The sequence below is a fragment of the Simochromis diagramma genome, unplaced genomic scaffold (assembly GCF_900408965.1).
Source record: "Simochromis diagramma unplaced genomic scaffold, fSimDia1.1 OVJJ01000553.1, whole genome shotgun sequence".
NCBI classification, from domain to species: domain Eukaryota; kingdom Metazoa; phylum Chordata; class Actinopteri; order Cichliformes; family Cichlidae; genus Simochromis; species Simochromis diagramma.
The window spans coordinates 4228221-4253988 of NW_024387095.1; the positions used below are offsets into that span (position 1 = coordinate 4228221).

General features: G+C 41.9%; 1 protein-coding gene across 1 annotated transcript in view; it reads left to right on the plus strand.

The window, feature by feature from the left end:
- Positions 1–756: 756 nt before the first annotated feature.
- Positions 757–25768, plus strand: part of LOC120742897 (adenylate cyclase type 1-like) — an 80909-nt gene continuing 55897 nt past the window's right edge. The window contains exons 1-6 of the mRNA XM_040046396.1: positions 757–1592; positions 3173–3322; positions 7833–7951; positions 12212–12323; positions 22927–23054; positions 24772–24930. Of these exons, the coding sequence (XP_039902330.1) occupies positions 978–1592; positions 3173–3322; positions 7833–7951; positions 12212–12323; positions 22927–23054; positions 24772–24930 (1283 nt within the window). The 5' untranslated portion in view covers positions 757–977. The remainder of the gene's footprint in view (positions 1593–3172; positions 3323–7832; positions 7952–12211; positions 12324–22926; positions 23055–24771; positions 24931–25768) is intronic.

The following is a 25768-nucleotide window of genomic DNA, read 5'->3' on the forward strand; positions in this document are numbered from 1 at the left end:
TAATGTGGACAAGAGCTTCGAAACTTGAAGTGCAAACTCAGACTCAAATTAAATTACCTACAGCGCAATGCACTAAGATGCGAATAAATATTTACGCTTCTGCAAAAATGCGCCACATTTTGATTTTAATTCGGGCTATTTTATCACTCTGCGGAATTACCACCTTGTCTGCCTAAGCATCATTTTCTGTTAATTATCTGTGTAAAACTGGCGCTTGACTGCAATAAAACACACGAGGTGTGGAGCTGCGGGAAAGACCAAATTGTTGCTATATTGGAACATCCACGGGTGCAGCTGATCTATTTATAGCTGGGAACTACATCAGCTATGACTGCAGACACTGCGAGGGGAAATCACCAGCGCTGTTTCTGTCGCTGTCTTCTCACCCAGCCGCTGACATTTCACCGAAGTGAATGAAAAGCAGGAGAGGATCGCGGTGTAGAATGTAATGTTTTCTCCGTGTCCCACAGGGGAAAGTGCACGCGGGGGAAACGGATGATTAAATTGTTTTGTTTTGTTTTGTTTTTTGCGTGTGTGCGTGCGTGTGTTTGTGTGTATTGAATGATGCCCACTGAACCTCGTGGTAATGTGTTTTGATTATCACCACCAGCGTGACCCAACCGCTGAGCCCCGCTGAAGCGCAGGATTGCTGGTTACCCTGTGTGAAACGAGGCAGGTGGTCTGAGAGAGAGAGAGAGAGAGAGAGAGAGAGAGAGAGACAGAGAGAGAGAGAGAGTGAGAGAGAGAGAGGGGGGGGGGGGGGGGGGGGGCGTGCGGCACACACTAGTCGGGCTACTCGGCAGATCAACAATCGTCAACCTGTGGATAGAGCGCGCAGCGCCCTGCTGTATCCTCCACTGCCACCCTCTTCCTTGTGGCGCCGACCCCGAACCTCGGACATCCGGGACGCACGAACCGGGAGATGGTGCCGGTTCGATTCCCTAAAAGTTGAGCGGCTCGTGCGCCATCCCCGCTTCATGAATGGCCGGAACATGGAGGAGATGCCATTCGAAAGAGTCAAGACGCGGCGGAGGAAGGGTCACTGTCCGGCCGGTGCACCCTTGGGTGCCATCGCCTGCGAGGACGAGTTCAACAGCCAGGAGCTGGAGGCTCTCTTCCAGAACTACAACCTGAAACTGGAGCAGACCGCCACCCTCAAAGCGCTGGCTGTGCTCATCGTGGCCGCGTCGTCGCTGTCCCTCGTAGAGCTGCTGTCCAGCCCGCGTCTCACCTTGTCCAAGGGCTCCAGCCCGGTGCACTGCGTGGTGTTCCTGTCGCTGTTCATCGTCACCAATGTCAAGTACCTGCAGGTGACGCAGCTGCAGCAGATAGCGAAGCTGGCCCTGCTGTTCAGCTTCACCTTCGCGCTGCTCTGTTGCCCGTTCCCGCTGGCGTTGGGCACGTCGGAGCTGGTGAATGCCGCTGCCCCTGAGCAAGGCGTGTGGCAGCTCATGCTAGTCACTCTCGTGGCTTACGTGCTGCTGCCGGTGCGGACCCTGCTGGCCGTGCTGTTCGGGGTGATGCTGGCGGCATCCCACTTCATCGTCATTGCCACGTCGGTGACGGGGAGGAAGCAGAGGCTATGGAGACCAGTAAGTGCCGCACCTGCACCCCGATCAGTCACCCATCCAACTCGGTTGCTTAACAGTGTCTTCACTTAAGCAATGGCCGTATGCAGGTGGCGAGTTTGAGTTCCAACAACTTCTGTCCAAGTGTGCTTAAGCAGCTCGCTCCTGTGCTGCGTGGGAAGCTCCTAGTTGGACTGTGAAGTAACTGCATGAATGTAGACTGGTGCCGGGAGGCGGCATGCTTACTCAACATTCCCAGGAGGAGAAAAGGTTAAAAACATTGTCAGTGATCGATTTTAGCTGCGAGGCACTGTAGTTGTAAAGCTGGAAACGAGCACTTTCACTTTTGCGCACCAGCAGTAATGAAGTAGAGGGGGAGCTGTTCAACCGCCGGTGCTGAAACACTGATCCTACAGGGTCCAACATACAGCTCAGCACTAGGACAAGGAATTAGATTGTAGATAAAAGTAAGAACAAACAAACAAACACATCCTTAAGCCTTAAAAATATATATAAGGGTATTTATTAATATGGTTCCATGAAAAATTATCTTTTGTGAAGCTGTGTTTGCTGTTTGTCCAGTTCACAGCACAACAACACTGCTAAGTCTTTGTGTGGAGGACGCAGTGTTCACCAAACAATAAGCGTGGAGTAGAACAAAGGTCCTGACCTATCAGAAGTAACACACTCAGGAAAAGAATGTTACTGCACCTTAGAGGTATAAACAGCTCATCACTGAGGAGGTACCCACTAAGATGACATACTTGTAGTCTTTGCGGGGTATTCTTGTGGTTTATACCACACCGGACACCGGGGACCAGTCTCTAACCACAACTTTTGAGTACTTTTTCCTGTATATTAATGCATCAGCATAACAACGAGATGAAGGTGCAGAATAAGTACAGGATTCCCCCTTTATTTAAATAGGAAACCTGTTTGGAAAAATACATGTACCTTTATAGAAGTTTTTCCTAACCTTTCCAACTCATGGCCTCTGCAATGTCTAATGAACACACATGACTTGTTCAACCAAAGAGCAATCTTTTTTCTGTTTTCATATTAGAGATCCGAGGGTGTAAAATCACCCTAATCTGGGAAAATTGAATTTCCTGTTAATCATTCCTCACACATCAAATTTATCTTCTGTCTCAACCCCTTAATTGGAAGCCATCGTGCTAAAGCTGTTTGGTTATAACCGGACTAAAGCAGTTTTTGTTTAAGAGGTTGTAATTTGCTGGTCACAGAACAGAGAATGTATCACTCATGCAGCTGTGCTGGGTTACACTGCATGTCTGAGCTTTCACCTCTGACCCTATCGAGAATCAAAGACATGGACTGACTACAGGGTTCAATCTCCAAATTAGGTGTCGGATGGGATCGATAACCTCTATCAATAATGCACTTTGTCTGCCAGCCATTCCTCTGTAGAGCTTTTGATGCTTACCTGACATTAATTTTTTAATCCTGTGTTGACCTTCATGTCTGCCATTGAATCTGTCCCATGATCTAATCTAGCAGTATGCACAGCAGACACACACGTCGTCTTCAAAACAGCATCTGGATGCTGCCAGCTTTGTTTGGCATGTCTGTTCTTGTCTGTGCAGCTGGTGGCCAACGCCGTGCTCTTTACCAGTGTCAACTTGTCAGGAGTGTTTGTGAGGATTTTCACTGAACGCACCCAGAGGAAAGTTTTCCTGCAGGCCCGCAACTGCATCGAGGAGCGGCTGAGGCTGGAGGACGAAAACGAGAAGCAGGTGAGGCGGCACACACGGACGCACCGGTGGGCAGAAAACAGCGGCCACCTTGCAGCGCGTATGTTCATAAAACCCTTTGTAGTCTTTGAAGAGTTTTTTGTTGTTGTTTTTTTTCTTTCTTTTTTTTCATGAAGGTTTCAGGTGCCAATGTATTCTCACAGCCTGCCCACGGGCACGCAGTAACTATGACAGCAGCTATTTAAGGAAAGAACAATTACTGTGGCACATGCACCAGCGCCACCATCCACCCCCTCTGCATACACCTACACGGATTTAACTGTGGAACCATCAGGCAACTTTAACACACCAGAAACACTCTCTTTTGCACAGCACCCTCCCCACCCACCATGGGCACGAAACCCACTGATTTATAGGGTATTGATTGTCTCGTGTACAGTACAAAATATGCCCGAATATGAATCTCACCTTTGCTATAGCAAACATTTGCAAGTGCACGTGCACACTTAGCACCTGTGCTTTGTAGATTAGGTGATGATATGCTGTGTTTTCCTCAGCAGTAACAGCCTCCCTTCTGACAGGTAATTACACAAGCAGATTGCTTTCATGGCCTTCCTACTCCAATAAAGGTCACATTTTATCTGACTGAGAGAAAGATGTGCAGAACCCTGATTTGGATCTATCAACAGACAGCAACCAGGCTTCTGCTGATGTGCTCATGAGCAAAACATCTCAGGCTTGAATATCTCCCATCATGTGGGTCAAATGAGCGTTTGCTTTCAGGTGGTTCTACGAGTTGCACTGACTCTTGAACATGTGTGGACTACACACTGCACTTCTTGTGCGGTGAATTGATTTCCCCGTTCAATAGTGAAGCTTCCTCTTCCTTCCCACAAGCCGGGAGAGGCAGAATATTTAATTTGCCAGTGACTGCAACAAAGCAGTCCTGACACAAGGTCCACTCGTGAGAATTGTCTGAAGCTTTCTGCTCTATCCCACGGCCTTCATCAGTCTTCATGAGTGGGCTCAGTTGTCAAGGAGATGGATCTGTTGTAGGAACCCAATATCTGTTATGGCTTCATCCATTGAGCACTGAAAAGCATTGGAGTTCATTTTTGACTTTGGAAATTGTCAGGTAATGACAGATTAGATCATCATCATTATTATTATATTTACTGTACACTCCATGATATCAGTGAAAGTGTGAGACATTGATGGGCCATGAAAAAAACAAAACAAAAACAAAACAAGCAAACAAAAAACAAAAAACTTAAAAAAAAAAAGTAATTTGAGTTGGGATGAGCACCAACCTCGAGTGTGAGAAAGTGAGAAACTGCAGTTCCTGGCATGACCACTTGGGGCTGATTCTAAAAGGAGGTCAATCACAATAGATTCCCATTTTAAAACTGCTGGAAACTTTACAGAATTTAAAAGCATTCATAATAACTGTACAGAGGCTTTCTTTGTCAGTAATCTATGTGGATTCTGGTAAGAATTATTGGTGTGGCTGCTTTAATTGACAGGTAAACTGCAAACCATAGCTGTCTGTTAGGCTTCATCACTGCTAATCCACTCCGTGAAGTGGACCTCTGTGCTGTGTTTGTGATGCTCCTACTTTTAGGAGCATTTTAAATCGAAGTGTCTGATAAATAATATTGACTTTCATGTCATACAGAAAATAGAAAAAGTGTTTGCTTCAGTTTTGAATGACATTTAAGGATTTTATGTTATTTAGCACTAATTAAAAGATATAGAATGTGTGTCTGAGCATTGCACGTCTACAGTCTATGAATGCAGCTTTCTAACAAGGCTTGCTTGCATGAGCTGATGGCTTACTGTAGCAAGTCATGTCAACATCAAGTCTTGAAACTGCAGAGTGACAAATGCCTATTAATGAACACCATCCCAATAGCTTTTTCTAATCTGAAGACTTTGAAATATTTGGTTCAGTGTTTTTGGTGTCAAAAATATTTTGTTTTTTAAACCCAGAAGTGATCCTAATACACAAGTGTCGAACTTCAGGCCTCGAGGGCCGGTGTCCTGCAGGATTTAGATGTGTCCTTGATCCAACACAGCTGATTTAAATGGCTAAATTACCTCCTCAACATGTCTTGCAGTTCAACAGAGCCCTGGTAATGAACTAATCATTTGATTCAGGTGTGTTGACCCAGGGTGATATCAAAAACCTGCAGGACACCGGCCCTCGAGGCCTGGAGTTCGACACCCCTGTCCTAATGTGATGATAAGGTAGATTTCTTGAATTATCAGGTAATGCTGAAAAAACTTGGTTAGATAGGTGGTGACATACTACACCTGTTAATTATTGTTAAGAAACACAAAAATATCACACTGTAAATTCACTCAAAACACAGCGAGCAGACCTTGATGTAGCTGAGATGGCACCCTGGCAGTCAGCAGCCAGCTTTCGATCAAAGCCATCGCACTACAAACAATATGAGGTTTTTAGCCTTAATTGAACTTGAATGGTTTTAAAAAATGTTTTAAAAAAGAAAAAAAGAAAACACACAGTTGTCATGAAAGTAAAAATCAGATACAGACTACAAAAGTTGCTTGTACATTCTTTATTGATATTTTCACTATCACCTTTTCTTTTTAAGCTCTGGAAGTTTATGCATGCTAGATTCTGGTTTGAGAAAAAAAAGCCCAGAAAAGTTAACTTTGTTTTTGAGCAATGTAAAAGTAAAATTTGCATTGAAATATTTCTAATAAGCCAATAACGGTTGTACTTCTTTCTGGCATTTCAAGGGAAATTATAAGTCAACTCTATCATTGCATCCACTTTGGAATCTAACAGGTGTCTTCCAGATAAGTGGAAGACATTAATAAATTATTATTTATTTAATCAATCAAATCAATTATTGTCTTACACATAAGTCAAATACATTAACAAAGCACGGAACAAAAAACGATTCAGATTGTTGTCATCATGATTTGCGCACCTTGCACACATGTAGAACAGGAAAGATGCGTGCACACACAAACACAGTGACAGACTCACACTCAGACTCCATAATGGAGAATGATGGCTGTTTTAAAAGCTGCTCTCCAGCATCTCTTTGTGTTATTCTCAGGTGAGGAGCAGTGATGTGAATGGAAGTATTATGTGAAAAAGAGTTGGAGGGAGACACGGGAGAGCCCTGCCTGCTTTTATAACCCTGCCACTCAACAGCTATTCACCATAGCTGCCTGATGATTCATTGTGCATTTACAACCGCTTGACATCCTGCTAGAGTTTCAAGCATACTTCATGCCGCTGCAACTGAGACTATTCACACAAACAAAAACAAATATGCTTCTAGGTGTAAATGCCACTTTATGCCTGTGCTGAAAGGATGTTGTTGATGAAGTCATTAAATTAGCTTTCAAATGTTCTCTGGGCTGCATTCTAGACATACATGGGCATGCATATCTAGAAAGTATTGTACAATGGGAGAATTAGACAGAGAATTGGATGAAACTACCATACCATACTCAGATCTTTTTCAACCATGAATGAATTCATAGAAGAATGCTGGAAAAATAGTCATCCATAATAACCAAAAAATATTTCATTTGTGAAAGTCAGAAAATGAAACACATAATAAGCAATGTTTGGGATTCTAACGGTATTGCAGCAAGTGCTGTTGCAAAGACACTACTTCACCAAACCAGGAAGGAAGGTTTTGTTACTTCCTTTGTTATTTTTATTACCAGTTGGGTGTCTGTTTTAAAGCCCCTTGAATCTCAAAGTGTTCTCTGCTGTGTAAATGCTTTTTCTATATTAAGTCTTGCTTAGTCCCATTTTCTGTCAATCTCAGAAACTGCTACTATCTGCCACGACAAACAACTACTTTAGCTTAGGTGGATAAGCTAGCCACTAGGCTAACATCTATGATTTTTAAACTCCTTAGCCTTAGCTGTGGGCTAATTAAGTGGCTAAGTGACTAGCTTAGCCAATAAGCTAGTGGCTAACCTACACTCAGCCACCTGGTGCATTCCAGGTTTGGCTGCACTGTAAAAGTAGCCTGTCAGCAAGGCTACTTTTTGGACATACATTAAATCTGATATGTGCATGGGAAAATTTGAGTCTGGTGAAATACTGGTGGCAGTACTCAAAGAAAGATTTATTAAGGTTTTTCAGTCACATGACCACTAAACACGTGATGATAACTTGTCTGCCATTTTGCACATGTGACAATGTGGAGTCAAGTGAATTAGGCACACAGAAAAGTCTGTAACCACCTGGTAACTACTGGTAATGAGGGAAAAACCTTTAGCAAAAAAAAGTTTTTGCTAAAGGTTGATGGAAGCTGGTGTGTAAATGTTTGCTAAACTGCCATTCACGCAAGCCTAGAGATTGGTCGCTGATCCTTTGGCAGCTGCTGCATTCATGGGATAATGTGTATTCCCTGATTGGTTGCCAAAAAACCTCCTTGTGATTGTTTTTTTCGCTCGCAGATATCTGCAACTGCAATACAAAATGACTTATTATGCTTGAATACAAAAATACACTTTATATCCTTCTCTCCTCTTTTAACCCTTTCTTCTTCAGGAGCGTCTACTAATGAGCCTACTGCCCAGGAATGTTGCCATGGAGATGAAGGAGGACTTCCTGAAGCCGCCTGAGAGGATCTTTCATAAGATCTACATCCAACGTCATGACAATGTCAGGTATGGGGGTGTCATGACAACTGTGGACCACAGACGTGTGCCGAGCGACTGGAGTGTTTTGATCCAGGTGTCACTGGTTGTGACATCAAGGTCAAGAATAGAAGCAGAGCAATTAAGATTAGCCATTAACGCAGATGCAATCAGGCAGCATAAAGGTTACAGGGGGCAATGGGCCAGAGTGCTGTTGCCACCATAAACAGATTAAAAATAATTGTCTTTCCTGCCTCACGTACATTTTGCAGATGCAAAAAATTTGTTTTAAAAACAGATATTTTCGATACTTTAAACATTAGGTATAACAGATTAAAACCTGAGCTTTTTTTTAATTAGAAGCCCTGGTGAGATCATTTGATGAGGGCACATGCTGGAACATCTTTATGACTCTAAATCAAAAGTTCCTTTAACAGTTAGACACAAGTTTATTTACAGTCATGTAAAAAAGGACGTTTTCACAGGATTTTTATACAGTCCTGTAAAAAACTAAGCACACCCCATGTGCTTAGCTTGTACAACCATCTTTAGCAGCAATAAATTGAATAACTTGATCTTTTACTGTATGACTTCATCAATCTCTCACATTGTTTTGTAGGACTTTTGGCCCACTGTTCCTCACAACATTATTTCAGCTCACAGAGGTTTAGAGGCATTTGTTTATGTGCACCTCTTCTAAATGTCCAGCTACAGAATTTCAGTCAGGTTGACGTCTGAGTCTGACTGAGCCATTGCAAAACCTTGATTATCCTGTGGAAATGTCCTTTTCACATGACTGTGGCTTGTTAAATTGCAATTTCAACACAGAAAAGTTTGAGAAAGCAGACTTGGTCAAACTTAACATTAAGTGATCAAACAGAGTATCTCCAGCTCCCATCGCATTTTTGTTGCTTATTTGTAGCTCATTTTCGAGCTGTTTAGTTTCACACTCACTGGTTTCATGGGATCATTTTCAGCATCAGCAAGCAGCTGTTTCATTTGTAAAGGAGCCCTAAATGCTACTGTTTCAATGGGAAAATACTGTTAGCAGCTATCTGTCGAACACAGCGGTCCCATCGAGCAACTAAAAGAGCTAGATGCTAGAGTGAGGTAATGATTAAGTTTGCACCCTATCGCACCAAAGGAGACAAAATGACAGATGAAATACTTCAGTTTCAAAATTCACTAACAAAAGGTGTTGCAATTAAGAGGCAGTAGATCTCCAGTGCAAGAATGTTTCTTATACAGTGTTAAAACTCAAGCAAGATAATAACGGGCATGACTGTAAAATGGATAAAGAACAAAACAGACAAAGTTAAACATAATGGTGAGTGTGCATCAGTATAGAAGTTTTCTATTGTGTGCCTAACCACGTATGCTTTGTGTTCTTAATGGAGGCAAGTACCATAGATATGGGCTAGCAACTAGCTGTGCCAGTTGTAATTGTCCATGTTCTACAAGTCCAGAACATAACACTTTCTTCCTGTATTTACTTTTGTTGCTTCTGTCCAATGAGCAGACTTAACACTCTCACGTGGTTTGTAGGGAATCATTTTGATTTGCCTGGAGTTCAGTTGGATTTTTCTCTGTGTGAAAAAAAATAAACTGATCAATTGATCTGGATCAAAGTAATTGAAGTATAGGTGTAAAAATGCCCTGAGGAATGGTTCAGCTTCACCTGATCCAGTCCAAACTATAAGCATTCAAACATCTGGAATTTTTTTTTTTTAACTTTATCTGAGACATATAGTAAGTTAATTAAACATCTTTTGGGCTTATTGACTGTTAGCTGTGCAGAAAAAACAATAATCTGAGCAGAGTTTGATTTGAACATTTTATGATTTTTTTTACATTTTGTAATTTACATCATTAATAAGTAATCTACTCATCAAACAGCTAATATTTACAGGTGAATTTTTAAAGCTATTGGATGGGCCAGCTCTAATGCGCGTGTAATGAAAAATGTGTGTAAGAACTTGGCTTGACTTTGAGCTGATTACATTCCAACGAGGCAGTAAAAAGAATAGGAGAGCTGTATTAGTGCTGCTGAGGGTAGGAGTCGAGGACTAGGTAGCATATCAACAGCACTCCTGTCAAGAGACAATCCTCCCCACTCTCTTCTTGCTCATACTGTCTGCCTGTCTGTCTGCTCGGCTCCCACACTCACTCACATCTCAGGAACATCGCCGCCTGTTCACCAGCCTCTACTGGCACTCAGCCAAACATCATGGGGCTGTGCTCAGCGAGCATGCTCCCGCTCGTCTCTGGGGAGCTGCTGGAAACACATACACACATAAACACATGGCAGTAAAAAAAAGAAAGAAAAAAAAAAACACCTCCATGTTCCAGAGCAGAGACATACAGCCCCCCAGATTTGGTCCGCCTTTTGATGTGACCCTGAGAACGTTTGATCATACACCTATTTAGCTCCGGCACCACTGCCACCTTCTCCTCTCTACCCCACTGCCCCCAACACACATCAGCACGATCTGCAGCACAGCACCATTCAAAGATAAATGGCACAACGGAGCGCTTCTGTCGAGCAGCAGTCGTGATCCGAGCTTTGCATACATCAGACTCCTCAAGAACTATAGTGTACTGCCAAAAAAAGAGTGCAGCTACTCAGTCACGATGCAGAAAATAGGCCTTCCTCATGCTATCGAGCTTTCACTCATTTTAGTGACTGAGGGGAATGTGTGTGCGCCTGTGTAACAAAAAACATTTTGTCATCGTGTAATTGGTCTGGTGTGTAGTCTTATTTGTTCTGTGACTATTTTTGTAGCCGTTTAACAACATTTGAGAAAACACAGAAACTAGAGCACTGGTCATTTGTTTATATAAAATGGATCATCTGTGGTCCATTTTATCCCTAGTGGTCAGGTTTGGTGTTCCTCTTCACTGAACCTCCCCTCCCTCATCCAGAACATTGCTTAGCAACTACAGTCTGTCAAGGTTTACCCACAGGTTGAACAGGAATGCCCAAGATTACTAACATGAATGGCCTGGTTCTTCCAGAGATCTCTTCCTGTTTAAACAGAGTTCTTTTTCCCTACTATTGCCAAGCGCCTGCTCATTAGGGTTTTCTCTCTAATATTGCATTTTTCACTTTCCAATATAAAGCACTGTGAGATGACATGGTTTACACTAAGATTATTGACTCTGCTTTATTTATTTCATCTGGGAAGGTTTGATTTCCAGCAAATCTAGCAAAAAGTAACGAGACAGATGCAATGATGTAGTGCTGAAAACAAATTAGTTCTGACTAGGAAAAACTGTGAAAATTGTCAACTTGAATTTGCTGTACCAGGGATTATTGCTGTCACTGACATTATACAGAGCCAGGAGTGAAAACAGGGGACCTCGTTATTTGAAGTTTGACATGTTGACGATGCAGGAACAGTAAATGTATGATAGAAATTAAGACTAATCTTACAGGTCTCCTTAGAAATTAGTCAACAGAAGCATTTGAAAAAGAAAAAAACTATTTTAATCAACTCTTGCAGCTAAAATTAGCTCAGTCTGCTAAATGATATGCAAGCAGCTGTTGTTTGACTGTAAACTAGAAGCCTGATTATGCCTACCTCTGCCTTAAATCAAACTACAATCTGCCACTGTAAAAGGTATCACAAAAGAATAGAAGGCCTAACAGATGTAGCATAATATCCTTATTACTACTTAAAAACCTCACAGGCTGGAGGTTATGGGGAAAGCATGTGTCATTATTTCTCAAGAGGTATCTATAAAAGTAAACCTAGGCCATTATGATCAGCTCCACACAGCACACGCCGGCTCTGATCCCTATACTCCACCGAGAGCAGTGATTTTCCACTGAGTCAATAAGATCCATAACACCTTGTTTTGCTGCCATCTGGCCTGCCTCTGAGCAAATGAATGAGGGGCTAAGTAGCTTTCAACACCTTCCTCCACCCCACTTCAGCAGCTAGCCAGAAGCAGGCAATTTAGCTCCGTAATTGATTTAGTGTTTGGCCTAAAAGATGCTTTCACTTATCAGAGATTGGATTATAGTATTTGCTGTTTGCTCACTATTAGTCAATTTGTCGCTCCTGTGTGATCTGTTGGTATTGTTTTGTTAAAGAAAAACATTGCTCTGTACAGTTAACATATCCCATCCTTGCTTGTTGAGTGTATTTTTTTTTACTGAATTGAGAACCACAACATGTTTGGTTGATGGTGAACAGGAGGGAGAGCAGGAGGAATCAAAATCAGCTGTCATCGTGAACTGAGCGCTTCACTTTAGATTAAAATCTCTTTTTCATTCTGTCTCGACAGCATCCTGTTTGCAGACATTGTGGGTTTCACCAGCTTGGCTTCTCAGTGTGCAGCTCAGGAACTGGTCAAGCTGCTCAATGAACTCTTTGGGAAGTTTGATGAACTGGCTACAGTAAGTCCTCTCCCTTTCCTCTCTGGCTACTATCTATACTTAATTAATAGCAAAGACCATGAAAATCACATTAAGCCCGTGTAAAGGATGGAATTGTGATTTAACACAGGTGTTATTCTAGAAGGGAAACCCTCCTCAAAAATGGACGGAGCAGTGGAGCAGCCAAGGGAATGCACTGAATTAAAAACTGTATCACTAAAATATAATTTATTATACAAAACAGTTAAAAATGCAAAAGCAATTAAAACAACCCTGGCCAGGGAAAACTCACAATAAAAATCAATAAAACAAAAACATTAAAAGTCCAGTGGCGTCTGCCACGGTGTAAAAGTTAAAAATCCAGCCAATCGGAGAAGAAGGGAAAACCCGGCGGTGTCCTCGCCGTCCTATCAGTGTTTCCGCTCCGGGGTTCTGGAAGAGAGGGGCAGCGACAGTCACTATTCTTATTAATGGCTACGGTTATTATAGTTGGATAAGTCGTGAGACTTACCCTGGATGGGCAGAGCTCTTAACTCTGCCCGCCGCTTTCCTGTAGCACGCCAACCGGCACCAGCCCATCTCGCCGTGGGAGTTAGGGCGCTGTCCCTCTGGCCACTGATTCCCCACCGTGATCTGGCCTCCAGTTATTCCAGCAGCAGAACAGCTCCCTCCGCTTCCCTGCTCGCTGGCGTCGTCTTGCTCTCCCACGTCCTGCACGCCAACCTTTACCAGTCCCCGTCCGGGCTTGTGGCCACCGTCACCTGATACAGTTCACTCCACCATTTTTGCCACCTCGTCTCCCATCCCTCTTATTGGCCTCCGGGACCTCACGGGTGTGTCAGGTTCATAATCGGGGAGGGGCGGAGGCTTTCCAGGACAAGTCACCAATGAATACCATAAAAACATGCAATAAAACCCATAAAAATAAAACACTGTACAATATTAAAATATTAAAAAAGTAAAACACAGCAAAACATGCACAATAAAAAACCCTAGGTAACTTGTCTCTTTCCACCCCGTGACACCTGTTCTCAGGATACAAGAGCAGTTGATTGAGATTAAATACCAACTGCTGGCTGTAAATTCTTCCATTCTCAGAATTCCACTTTGTCAGATTCAAATGTCCGAGTTTCACTAATATGGTAGCCACTTGTTGATATTGGTGTGTCACCGAAGATAGATCATCAAATAGCCATCTATTTACACAGCTAGCAAAAGAGGTGCTAGAAATGCATTTGATCTTATTAACTGAAAACTGTAACTCAGTTACCCTGAGCACTTACACATTATGCAGTAAAAGGTCATTACAATACCTAGCAGTGAAAGCAACAGCAGTTTAACAAGCAGCAAGGAGCACAATTGGAAGGGATTTATGGATAACTATTTTATCCTTTCATGTGCACTCAGCATTATAGAAAACCCAACCCCTAAAAGCACCAAGATGAAAAAGTCCCCCACAAAAAATAAATTAAATGCTTTACTCAAAAGCTAAAGGAAAAAATTGGGGGAAAAAACACATGCTGGATATCTAACCCATGTGGACTGGGTAATGTGTTAGGTTTAAAAGGATGGAAATAATAATTGAATAATTCATCATCTTGATTATCAATCTGCAGAGAGCTGAATTCAAAGACACCAGTGATGGACCAAAACATAATGTCTCAGAGATGTTCAATTGGTTTCATTGCCATGCACCATGAGGAACCCAGGACCCACTGCAGCAGTGTGGGGTCTGAAACCGGGTCCAAGTTATCATTCTGATACCTAATGGCAGTCAGGGTGCTGTTACCTAGCCTGTTTGAGGTCTGTTGTTAGTCTTCTCAGCCCATCACTGACCCACCACCATAGCGGTCATACTGAATGATGATACAGACAGCTTAATGTTTTCCATGGCTTCTCCAGACTCCTTCACATCTGTCCATATGTGCTCAGGGTGAACCGATCTTCCTGTCTTTAGCCCCAAACATTTGCAGTAGATGAGCCTGTTTCTGCTGGAGGTTCCCTTCTGTTAAAAGTGAGTTTTTCCTTCCCACAGTTGCCAAGTGGGTCGTCTGATTGTTGAGGTTTTCTCTCTGTATATTAAGCACCTTTAGGCGACTGTTGTTTTTATTTGGTGCTATGCAAATGTAAATTTGAATTGAATGGAACTGAATTGAACCCTTGAAAAGCACACGGCATCGGTGGTGGATCTGCCAATTCTGGTATTCTATGATAAATGCTAACCAAGCTCCACTGTGCCGGGCTGTGAGCACAGGGCCCACTAGAGGATGTCAGGCCCTCAGGCCACCCTCAAAAGTCTATTTCTGATTGAAACCTTCACATTCAGGTAATAGCATGTATTGATGTGGTATCCTGGTGAAATTGGACTACCTGTCCAACAATAATGATTTAAATTAATACCAAAGCAGCCGAAACCGATTAACAACCCCTCTGCTACTTCACTGACCTGATCGATATCCCTGCGGTTTAACTGAATTGATGCTATACTCTGATTAAAGAGTGTCCGTTTGATATTTTTCGAGCAGTATATTAATGTATTTTTGAAGTTAGTGAAATTTACTAATTTTTGTGGCCTTTTTCTTTTTCAACATGGTTACAAGAATTGCTGTAGGTAGAAACCAACTACGGATTTTGTTGGGTGAGAACAGTCTGAAAGGTACTATAAACTGCTCCACAGTGGGACCAAATCTCAGGCCAGACTGTCTCCACAGCACAGAGAGTGAACTTATATCAAGCTTCTGTTTAGCTTCCAGTGATAGGGAGCTAGCCAAGCCCATGTAACATGTATTACTGGAACTAGTAACAATAATTTATTAATGGATGTAAGCTTGGGAGATAGTTGAGGAAGGAAACTCTAGTTGGACACACATACTATGCGCCAGTCTCCTCATGTCACTTAGAAAATACATCCTTCCACTTTTGGTGGCCTATTTAAGCTGTAGGATTCCCCATCTCTCCTTCTGACATGCAAATACTGCTGCACTCTTAAGTGCTGTTCGTCAACATCATCCACCTGCAGGCTCCGGGAGAGATATTTTACTCATTACTCCCTAATTTAATATATAACATATTTGGAGGAGTGATGATCTCAGAGCCTGGAAGCAAAGTGCTGACTGTATTCTGCTGCTTTAATACTTTATTCATTTCGATCACGAGTTGTTTGCATTAACACACAGTTGGTGACAGTGATGAGACTTACAAATAAACTAAAAATAGACCAAAAATGGTGATATGAAAGGCATTAGTGGTTTTATTATTTGTATATGTGGCAGAATCAGCGTTCACATTCTCCCCACTTCAGATATTCATGTTGTTAGCCATTCATATCCTCGACAGCCTGCTGTCAAACTCTTCCACAAGAGTGCGTCATCTCCCATTTGGCTGTTTGCAGTCTTCAGTGCAGAGAGAGCCAGTTGGTTAATTGGTGAAAAAATCATTAGGTGAATGATTGGCCTGACTTCTTGCGCTGGCTCATTCAGTCAGTATATACAGGGTGATGCTGGGATGTGTAGGTAATGCTGTTTTCTTATTGGTTATTCAGCGACATCAGCAACTCATTAAGGAGGATAACAAAAAAAAGAGAAAAAAGTTTTGAAGGCATTTTTTTTAGTCCATCACACAACTAAATGACACTTTGTAGCTAAGTGAGAGTTTGAACATTGCACAGCCATTCATTCAATTGTTCTGATATTCGAGTGTGCACTGACAGTCAAGCTGAGCTGCATTCCTGGCAGCGATCTTGGTGGTTTGCTGTATACAGGGCACACCTGTTAAATTGCTTTGGTCGTCCCACAGTTGCTGTACATATTTTAATGCCGGATCCACTTGAACTGCTGTTGTATACAGGGTGGGCCATTTATATGGCTACACCGTAATAACATGGGAATGGTTGGTGATATTAAAGTCCTGTTTGACACATTAGTATATGTGAGGGGGCAAACTCTTCCAGATGGGTGGTGACCATGGCGGCCATTTAGAAGTCGGCCATCTTGGATACAACTTTTGTTTTTTCAGTAGGAAGAGGGCCATGTGACACATCAGACTTATTGGTAATGTCACAAGAAAAACAATGGTGTGCTTGGTTTCAATGTAACTTTATTCTTTCATGAGTTATTTACAAGTTTCTCTTTGTTCACAGCCATTGACATGTTGAAGAGGTTAACAAGTGAGGAGCATATCAAAATTGTGTTGATATCTGGTATATACCACTGCGGATTCCTCCCACAGTCCAAAGACATATAATTAGTGGGATTAAGTTACCTGATGAGTCCAAATTAGCCATAGGTGTGAATGTAAGTGCGAATGGTTGTCTGTCTCTCTGTCTCTCTGCCTTGCCACAGACTGGGTGACCCTGGACAGGTCAGGCTCCAGCCTCCCTGTGACCCTGATAAGGATGAGCCGAAGAGGACGGATAGATGGATCTCCACTATAATCTGCTTATTTTATTTTTTTTGGAAATAGTCGGAAAATGGGAAAGCAGTTTACAACTTTTGAGTAATGGAGACGTGAACATTACGTAGACTTTACTCCATGGAAAAGGACAAGAATGGTGTCATCTTATCGTTAACACTTAAGCACTGACAGCAGTCTTGGTCAAGTTCTTTGAAAATAGTAATTAGTTACTAATTACTGATTACTTCTCCAAGAAAGTAATCCTGTTACTTTATTGATTACTTATTTTCAAAAGTAATTAATTACTTTATTACTTAGCTACTTTTTAAAAACATGATACACAACCTGAATACGTAAAGCAATAGACCTTTGCCAATTCTATTTTTTCTGCATAGCCATCATATAAAATTGAATCAAATGAAAAAGTCTCTTTTAAAAACTTGTTTTATTAGTTTTAATCTTTTAACTTCATGCACATTGCATCAAGCAAAATTAAATTATATGCAACAGTCTTTGACTGGAAGAAATTTGTTTAACATTTAAACCTATTTTCTGTATATTCCAGCATATAAAATAAAATAATGTTTTGTGTTTACACTCACTCTTTCAAATAGATGCAAGTAAAACATAGAAAAAAATAAATAAAATCAACGACTCAGCAGCACTGAGTCCTGTCGCTCTTAAATCTATTTTCACCTGTTTAGCAGGAGTAGGGCGGGTGGAGGTTTGCCTGGTGCCACAGTGATCATGTCAGTGGGGGCATCCGGGGGTTTCTCTGTGAATTTCCCATTCCTGTGGCAGCGTGCTGGTGCTTGCTCAGATTTGAAGGTTAATGTTTCGCTGTAGAAATAAGTTTTCTTCCCATGCAGAATGTACAGCGGATGATAATGTTTTTGTCACTTTTTATGGACTAAAACTTTGAGTAATTTAAGTACATCCAAGCTTTAAACGCTGCATGGTCGTACTCTCTGCTGCACTTCATATTATTCATTATTGATCTATACATGTCTGTTGCTGCCATGGACGTCGCACGTGCTTACATCATTGTCATGAGACACTGACAAACAAAATCACATTTTAGTAATGCAATAATGCAGCGTGCTTACAGGAAAGTAATAGTAATCTAATTACTTTTTTGCAATAGTAATCCCTTACTTTACTCACTACTTAAAAAAAAATTTAATGGATTACAGTAACATGTTACTTTTAACGTGTTACTGCCCATCTCTGACTGACAGAAAACTCTTGTGTACAATCATTAGGACAAGGACGTGTGTAGCCTAAACTTCATATTGTTAAGTAGTGTTAATTATCTTAGGCCATGTTCAATTCAATTCAATTCAATTTTAATTATACAGTTGCTTCAAGGCGCTTTATATTGTAAGATGGACCCTACAATAATAGGGCCATGTAATAATGTACTTTCTACTTGAAGTAATTCAGTGATATAATGCTATAAATTTTTGTATTTTAAATAGTAAATACAGTGGGGCAAAAAAGCATTTAGTCAGCCACCGATTGTGCAAGTTCCCCCACTTAAAATGATGACAGAGGTCAGTAATTTGCACCAGAGGTACACTTCAACTGTGAGAGACAGAATGTGAAAAAAAAATCCATGAATTCACATGGTAGGATTTGTAAAGAATTTATTCGTAAATTAGGGTGGAAAATAAGTATTTGGTCACCTCAAACAAGGAAAATCTCTGGCTCTCACAGACCTGTAACATCTTCTGTAAGAAGCTTTTCTGTCCCCCACTCGTTACCTGTATGAATGGCACCTGTTTGAACTCATCATCTGTATAAAAGACACCTGTCCACAGCCTCAAACAGTCAGACTCCAAACTCCGCCATGGCCAAGACCAAAGAGCTTTCGAAGGACACCAGGAAAAGCATTGTAGACCTGCACCAGACTGGGAAGAGTGAATCTACAATAGGCAAGCAGCTTGGTGTGAAAAAATCAACTGTGGGAGCAATCATCAGAAAATGGAAGACATACAAGACCACTGATAATCTCCCTCGATCTGGGGCTCCACGCAAGATCTCATCCCGTGGGGTCAAAATGATCATGAGAACGGTGAGCAAAGATCCCAGAACCACACGGGGGGACCTGGTGAATGACCTACAGAGAGCTGGGACCAAAGTAACAAAGGTCACCATCAGTAACACACTACAACGGCAGGGAATCAAATCCCGCAGTGCCAGACGTGTTCCGCTGCTGAAGCCAGTGCATGTCCAGGCCCGTCTGAAGTTTGCCAGAGAGCACATGGATGATACAGCAGAGGATTGGGAGAATGTCATGTGGTCAGATGAAACCAAAGTAGAACTTTTTGGTATAAATTCAACTCGTCGTGTTTGGAGGAAGAAGAATACTGAGTTGCATCCCAAGAACACCATACCTACTGTGAAGCATGGGGGTGGAAACATCATGCTATGGGGCTGTTTTTCTGCCAAGGGGACAGGACGACTGATCCGTGTTAAGGACAGAATGAATGGGGCCATGTATCGTGAGATTTTGAGCCAAAACCTCCTTCCATCAGTGAGAACTTTGAAGATGAAACGAGGCTGGGTCTTCCAACATGACAATGATCCAAAACACACCGCCCGGGCTACAAAGGAGTGGCTCCGTAAGAAGCATTTGAAAGTCCTGGAGTGGCCTAGCCAGTCTCCAGACCTCAACCCCATAGAAAATCTGTGGCGGGAGTTGAAAGTCCATGTTGCTCGGCGACAGCCCCAAAACATCACTGCTCTCGAGAAGATCTGCATGGAGGAATGGGCCAAAATACCAGCTACTGTGTGTGCAAACCTGGTAAAGACCTATAGTGAACGTTTGACCTCTGTTATTGCCAACAAAGGTTATGTTACAAAGTATTGAGTTGTATTTTTGTTGTTGACCAAATACTTATTTTCCACCCTGATTTACGAATAAATTCTTTACAAATCCTACCATGTGGATTCATGGATTTTTTTTTTTCACATTCTGTCTCTCACAGTTGAAGTGTACCTCTGGTGCAAATTACTGACCTCTGTCATCATTTTAGGTGGGGGAACTTGCACAATCGGTGGCTGACTAAATACTTTTTTGCCCCACTGTATGTGGTTTTAGTTGCAGTGAGGCAAGTATATGGGATGGTGAAACTTGCAAAACAAAGTTGCTTTAAAGAAAAAAGAAGTAATGTCACTGAGCCATCACACTTACAGCCTACAGTGAGGGAGGAAGGCTGGCTGCAGCGAGTCCAAACAGTTGGTGAGCTCCTTTTTTCAGCATGTTGTTCCGAAGAAGCCTCCAAGAAAACAAAATGTATTATTTAGTCCTGGAGCTCATTTATTATGCCAAGTCATGTATTGATCCAAAAAGTGAAAGTAAAGCTGGAGAGGTTAACTGACATGTAGGAGGAGGAGGAGGGAGTCAAGAAAGAGAAGGATTTGGGAGGCTGAGAGAGGAAGAGATGACAGGATCGATTTCTAGACAGAGGGGAGATGAGCAGGGCTGAGGAGGTGGAGTGTTAATGTGTGTGTGAGAAGAAGATTCCTTCCCAACAATGTGAGAAACTTATAAAGTCATGAAGTAAATGATTACTTCAAGTTACTGCCTCAAAACATGGTTCTACAAGCTACTCAATCAGAGGGTGTACTTAGCTTTTTCAGAGGACTGCACAGAATCCTGTAAGAACTTTCTTTGTCACATGATTGTATATAGTCATTATAACCATGCAGAGTTAACATTGTGAATGGATGTATTTGATCTATGATCTTTTCATTATACTAAACAAGGTGCTTTGGTCACTGCTCCTGTAACATTTGTTGTTAATATTCAGCACTTCTCTGGCCTCTGGTAGGTACAAAGAGGCTGTGGCCTTGAGAAAACAGACTGTACCATTAGAAGTCAGTCCTGTCCAAGATATTGCACTCACACTCAACTCTTTACCACATGCTTGACCTCTTCCATGAGGCCAAGAGACAGTTTACTCCTGCTTTCTACATGCAGACACGCACACAAGTCACATGATGGGCAGGATTATCCGTCATGAGCTCATTCTGTATCTCAGCAATCAGTCGTGGCTTAACATAGAGAGAGCGATAGACCGAGGGTGAAAAGAGCAAGATACGAGTTATGTGTCTTGCTAGCAGCGCTTTGAAACTCAGCAAGCCATTATATAGAAACCTTGTGATGAGGACACATTGGGTGCATGTGTGTGAGCATTTGTGGGTAGCTGCAGCTGCAACCTAATTGAGATTTATACCCCGTCGTGTTAGCCAGGGAGAAATTCTCTTTCAAACCAGCTCTGTCACAGCTGCTGAGCCTGTCTGGCTGCTGTATGCTACACAACACATTAGTTCCCTGCGGGCTCAACTTAAACTTAACCACAACAGACACATGCCTAACACTAACCTTCACCTAACCATAGCGAAGACAGCATCAAGCAAAACAGAGGCACAAAGTCTGCACTTGAATCAGGTAGCTTTATTCCTAAATGTGTCTCCCAAAGCAAACAGAGATACTTTTCTCTTGTGACATGGTTTGCTGTGAGCAGATAATTTCTGTTCACGGACACGGACGCACACACAGGCACATGCACACTTCTCTCTCTTCCGAGTGCCGGGATAATCATGCACGTTCTGAATTCTCATATCCTCCCACGCCAGAATCTTTCTGCTCCCGTGAGCAGAAAACCAGAGCACCCCATCTTCTCTCTTCTCATCTCTGTGTCTTACCCCGCAATTGTCATGAATCTTCTGTATATATGATTGTGTGTGTTTGTGTGTGTGCACATGTGTGCTTGTCAGTCAGAGGTTGCCTGCAGGCTAAGCTTTGTAGGGTCTTCCATTGCAATTTTCTGATGACTCTGTGTGATACAGTGCCAAAAGGAAACCCTGCGTGTGCCACTAAATCGTGTGCAGTACAGTATGTGTGCAAGTTACCATGCAGCTGTTTTTTTTTGCATTTTTTTGCAGGTATGTGTCTGAGTGGGGATTTGTGTGTCTGTAAAGGTGTCTGTGTGCATTGGTGAGTGTGTGTGTGGCACCATTGCTGAGTTTGCGCACAATGTGCACTGTGACAAATAGCGGATCTGTCTGGAAATGTGGGGGCGGGATTCTACTTCAAGAGCATGTCGGAGCAATTAGAGTTGGCCTCAACTACAAATACACAAACAGTAGCACAAGCACACACATCTGATTAAAATGAATCGAAATGCAGCTGCAGCTTCCATACAGTTTCTGCAGAAGAAAGGGTTTAAAATAGCAATGGTCCTGTCATAATTAGCTATTTATGGGGCATTAAACTTTACAAAATCTGCGATCCAGATGGAAATAAAAGTTAGTCACACCAGCTCACATCACAGAAACATTTGACCATGCTATCGAAGAACAATTAGGAGTCATGCTCCGTGTAGAGTAATAATGATAGAGCCATCAAATAAGATGGCTACAGGTAAATGTATATCAGGGCAAGTACCAGTAATTTACAAAATCAGGGACGTGCTAGGATTAAGCTGACCCCCCACAAGGGTTATCTACTGGTGATTTTCAATTGAGTTAAATTAAGAATTTCATTAGCTTCTAGCTAATGTTAACTGCTTTGACATTTAAAAAGAGAAAAAATGAAAACACAAATAAGTAAAACAGGATTAAAGAATAAGTTAAATAAAAATAAAAGCTACTTTTAGCTACTCCTTTAGTGATCCCTATATTATGAGTGAATAAAGGGATCACTCATTGTGGTGATCCCTTTATTCACAAGGGATCACCACAATGAGTAGCTCTGCATGTTTGATTGGGCAGCAGGATCTTTTGATAGTTAGGCAAATGTGTAAGCCACTACACTATGGAGGACCTGTTAGACAATAAGTTAAATATTTTGACTTACTAGTGCTTTACCAGTTTAGACTACCTTGCTAACCTAGCAAGGTAGTCTAAACAGTTCAGTCCTATGTGTAAAACAATTGTTTTCTGTGCTCTTCTGCTGGTATTTTACTTTCTCCTCGTGCTGGAAAAGGGTCAATAAACTCTCTGATATCTGTCTCTATCTCCCTCATATCTTTTCCAGTGTACAGAGCTGTAAAAACGCAGCTACGTTAATCATTATGTGCCACCACACAATTAAAGATTCGTTTAATGACATTAAACCTGACAAAGATACATTTAAAGATATGTGTAGTATACACTCAAAATAACTAAATTTTTCTAATCTCACTCATATTGCTCATCTTTCTTTTTCTCTTTGTGTCTGTAGGAGAATCACTGCAGGCGCATAAAGATACTGGGGGACTGTTACTACTGCGTGTCAGGACTGACCCAACCCAAGGCGGACCATGCCCACTGCTGTGTAGAAATGGGCCTGGATATGATTGATACCATTGCGTATGTCACACACTGACATGCAGGCAAAAATTTCTTTGTTATGATTGTTTTGGGGAAGGACCAGAAGTCAACAGTTACTCTACAATGTGTGATCATCCGAATTGTTTCTTAAGAAGAAAACAATTTTATCCTTTTAAGTTGCTTTCGGTGCATTGCTTCTATGACAACAGTTTCTAGGAAATCCGAGAAAACTGAGGCACTTCTTACCTGCTTCAACAGTAATATACATCGATCAGGGATAACATTAGGACCACTTGTCTAGTATTGCGTCGGTCCGCCTTTTGCTGCCAAAACACCTGTCACAAAGGTAGCCTAGAAAGCTGACCTTTGTAACATGTGATTGATATTGAGTGCGTATATATTCCAATCCAAACAATTTCTAACCACATAGATTTGGTTGACTTCCAAATCTATTCCCTTTACTTCTTTTTCGTTCATTTGGAACCTAAAAGACACTTGCTTGCACGTAGCCCTGGTTTCCGCCCCTCTCCCTAAAAGCATGTAGACACCATGTACACGGAGAACCTTTGCCTCACTTTCCTGTGTGAACCTGCGCCTGTCATGTTCTTTGCCCCACCGCTCTGTCTGGGAGGATGGATGCCGCAGTGGGAGCCCTTTATCTCAAAGGACAGGTGCTGCCATGCACATGCATTCCTCAGTATGCGTGTGAGTGTAAGATGTCCCTTCTTCAACCTTATGGGCAAACCACATTTTCTTTTCTGCCATCCTGTAAACAGACACACCCACCCCACACACACGCAAATACACACTTTGTGAACCCTTTGCCATTCTCAATTTCCTTCCTCGTCTGTGACTGTCTCACATCTGAAGTGGGTGACCTCCCACAGGTTACTAGGTGATTTACCAGGGAGGAGAGGCTCTGGAAAAGTCCTGCTTTTTCGTCACTGCCCCACAGTACGACTCAGGGAAGGTGATCCACACATGCGCATTCATATTGTAAACACATACATGTGAACATAAACTTTTTTGAAGGCGCATTGAGTAGTTTGTGCTTTTTTTGGAACAAAGTTGAAATGTGTTGGAAGCCTATGATTACAGATGCGCCTCTCTATATCAAAGATTTTGTACTCGTGTAGCAACCCTGAATCAGTTTTGCTACACAATTCAGAACTTTAAGATTCAAGATTAATTTCATTATCATACTCTAACACGAGGCTGTAAAACAATATCCACAAAAATAGCAATTAAAAAAAAGGGCTCTTGTGCTCAAATGTGGTTGCGCTACAGCAGATGTTTCTGGTTGGCTTGCCACATGGCAGGAAGGTAAACAGGTTGTGGCAGGGGGTGGAATAGTCTTTTAATATATTTTGGGTTCTGCACCAACATTTAACCTCATTGTACAGATATCACTGATGCTTGGTAGATGGTTGCCTGATTTCTTCCAACACATCCCATACCAGTTAGTGGTGTTTCCTGCTGGGAAACAGCTATACTTCTTTGCAGATGTTAATAAGACCTTGTTGTGAGAATTTATCCTCTTCAAGTTTGAGCTAAAGGTCACTGTAGTCTAACCTAGTCTGGAGAAATTTGCTGGGCATCTTTTACTACCCAGCATTATCATTGCTTCAGCCACACTGCTTCCTATATGGCAACAAAAAGAAAAGAAAACAACAACAATGAAACAAAAATGCTTTAAATGTTAAATTGTCCTGGGTTTTGTTCAAGTAGTTATAAATCATTCTTTCCCCCCCTGCAGGTCGGTGGTGGAGGCCACAGAGGTGGATCTGAACATGCGCGTAGGTCTGCACACAGGACGGGTGCTGTGTGGCGTGCTGGGCCTGAGGAAATGGCAGTATGATGTCTGGTCAAACGATGTCACACTGGCAAATGTGATGGAGGCTGGAGGGCTGCCAGGGTCAGTACTGACTGTTACACCCACTGAAAATCAGACGAACACAGCACACACACTCATGCAAAGACACGGAATACAGTATGTCAGCTACAGTAATATGACACAGTGCTATGACAGACTTTCTGTATCTGTATGTACACTACTATGTTCATAGACTTCTCAAATGGTTATCATAATTCACAGGGTCATTCACATAGAAATGTAAAATTACCGTATTTTTCGGACCATAAGGCCATAAGGCGAAAAAGACCATTAATGTTGAATTCTCTCGCAGCTGCTCTATTCCCATGTTGTTTCAGTATATTAATGACTAACCTGTTCTCCTGACTGAAGTTTGGTCCTTTTACAGTATCCTGCCATGCAATTGCATTTGTCCATAACGATCAGAAACCCTCACGTTGCCATTTAGAGTGAAAAAAGTTAGCGTTCATCCTCCAGTTTCACTGTGTTTTATGTTATGCTAACATAGCTGTGTTGCTAGTGATCACGTAGCACATCATTATATACCAGCTAGTCCAACTTCAGTAACCCTACAAATGTCACTGCTGTTTTGTTTTCTGTATTCATTTATGTTGGAAGTGATAGCAGACCTGTACATTTTAAGTTTTTCAGAAATCTCTCAGTCAGAATATGCTATATCATGTTTAGGTGGTAACTAGCAAGCTAACTTCCTGCTAACTTCTAAGTCCGTTAAATTTAATAAATTCTGTTTTCATGGATGCCTGGATGTTAAACTTAATTGTTACACCTGGTAAAGCTGCAAAACGATCATTTTATTAAAGATGAAACAATTTAGACCATGTTTAACTCTCAGTAATGCCGCAGTGTTCGTTTGACTTTG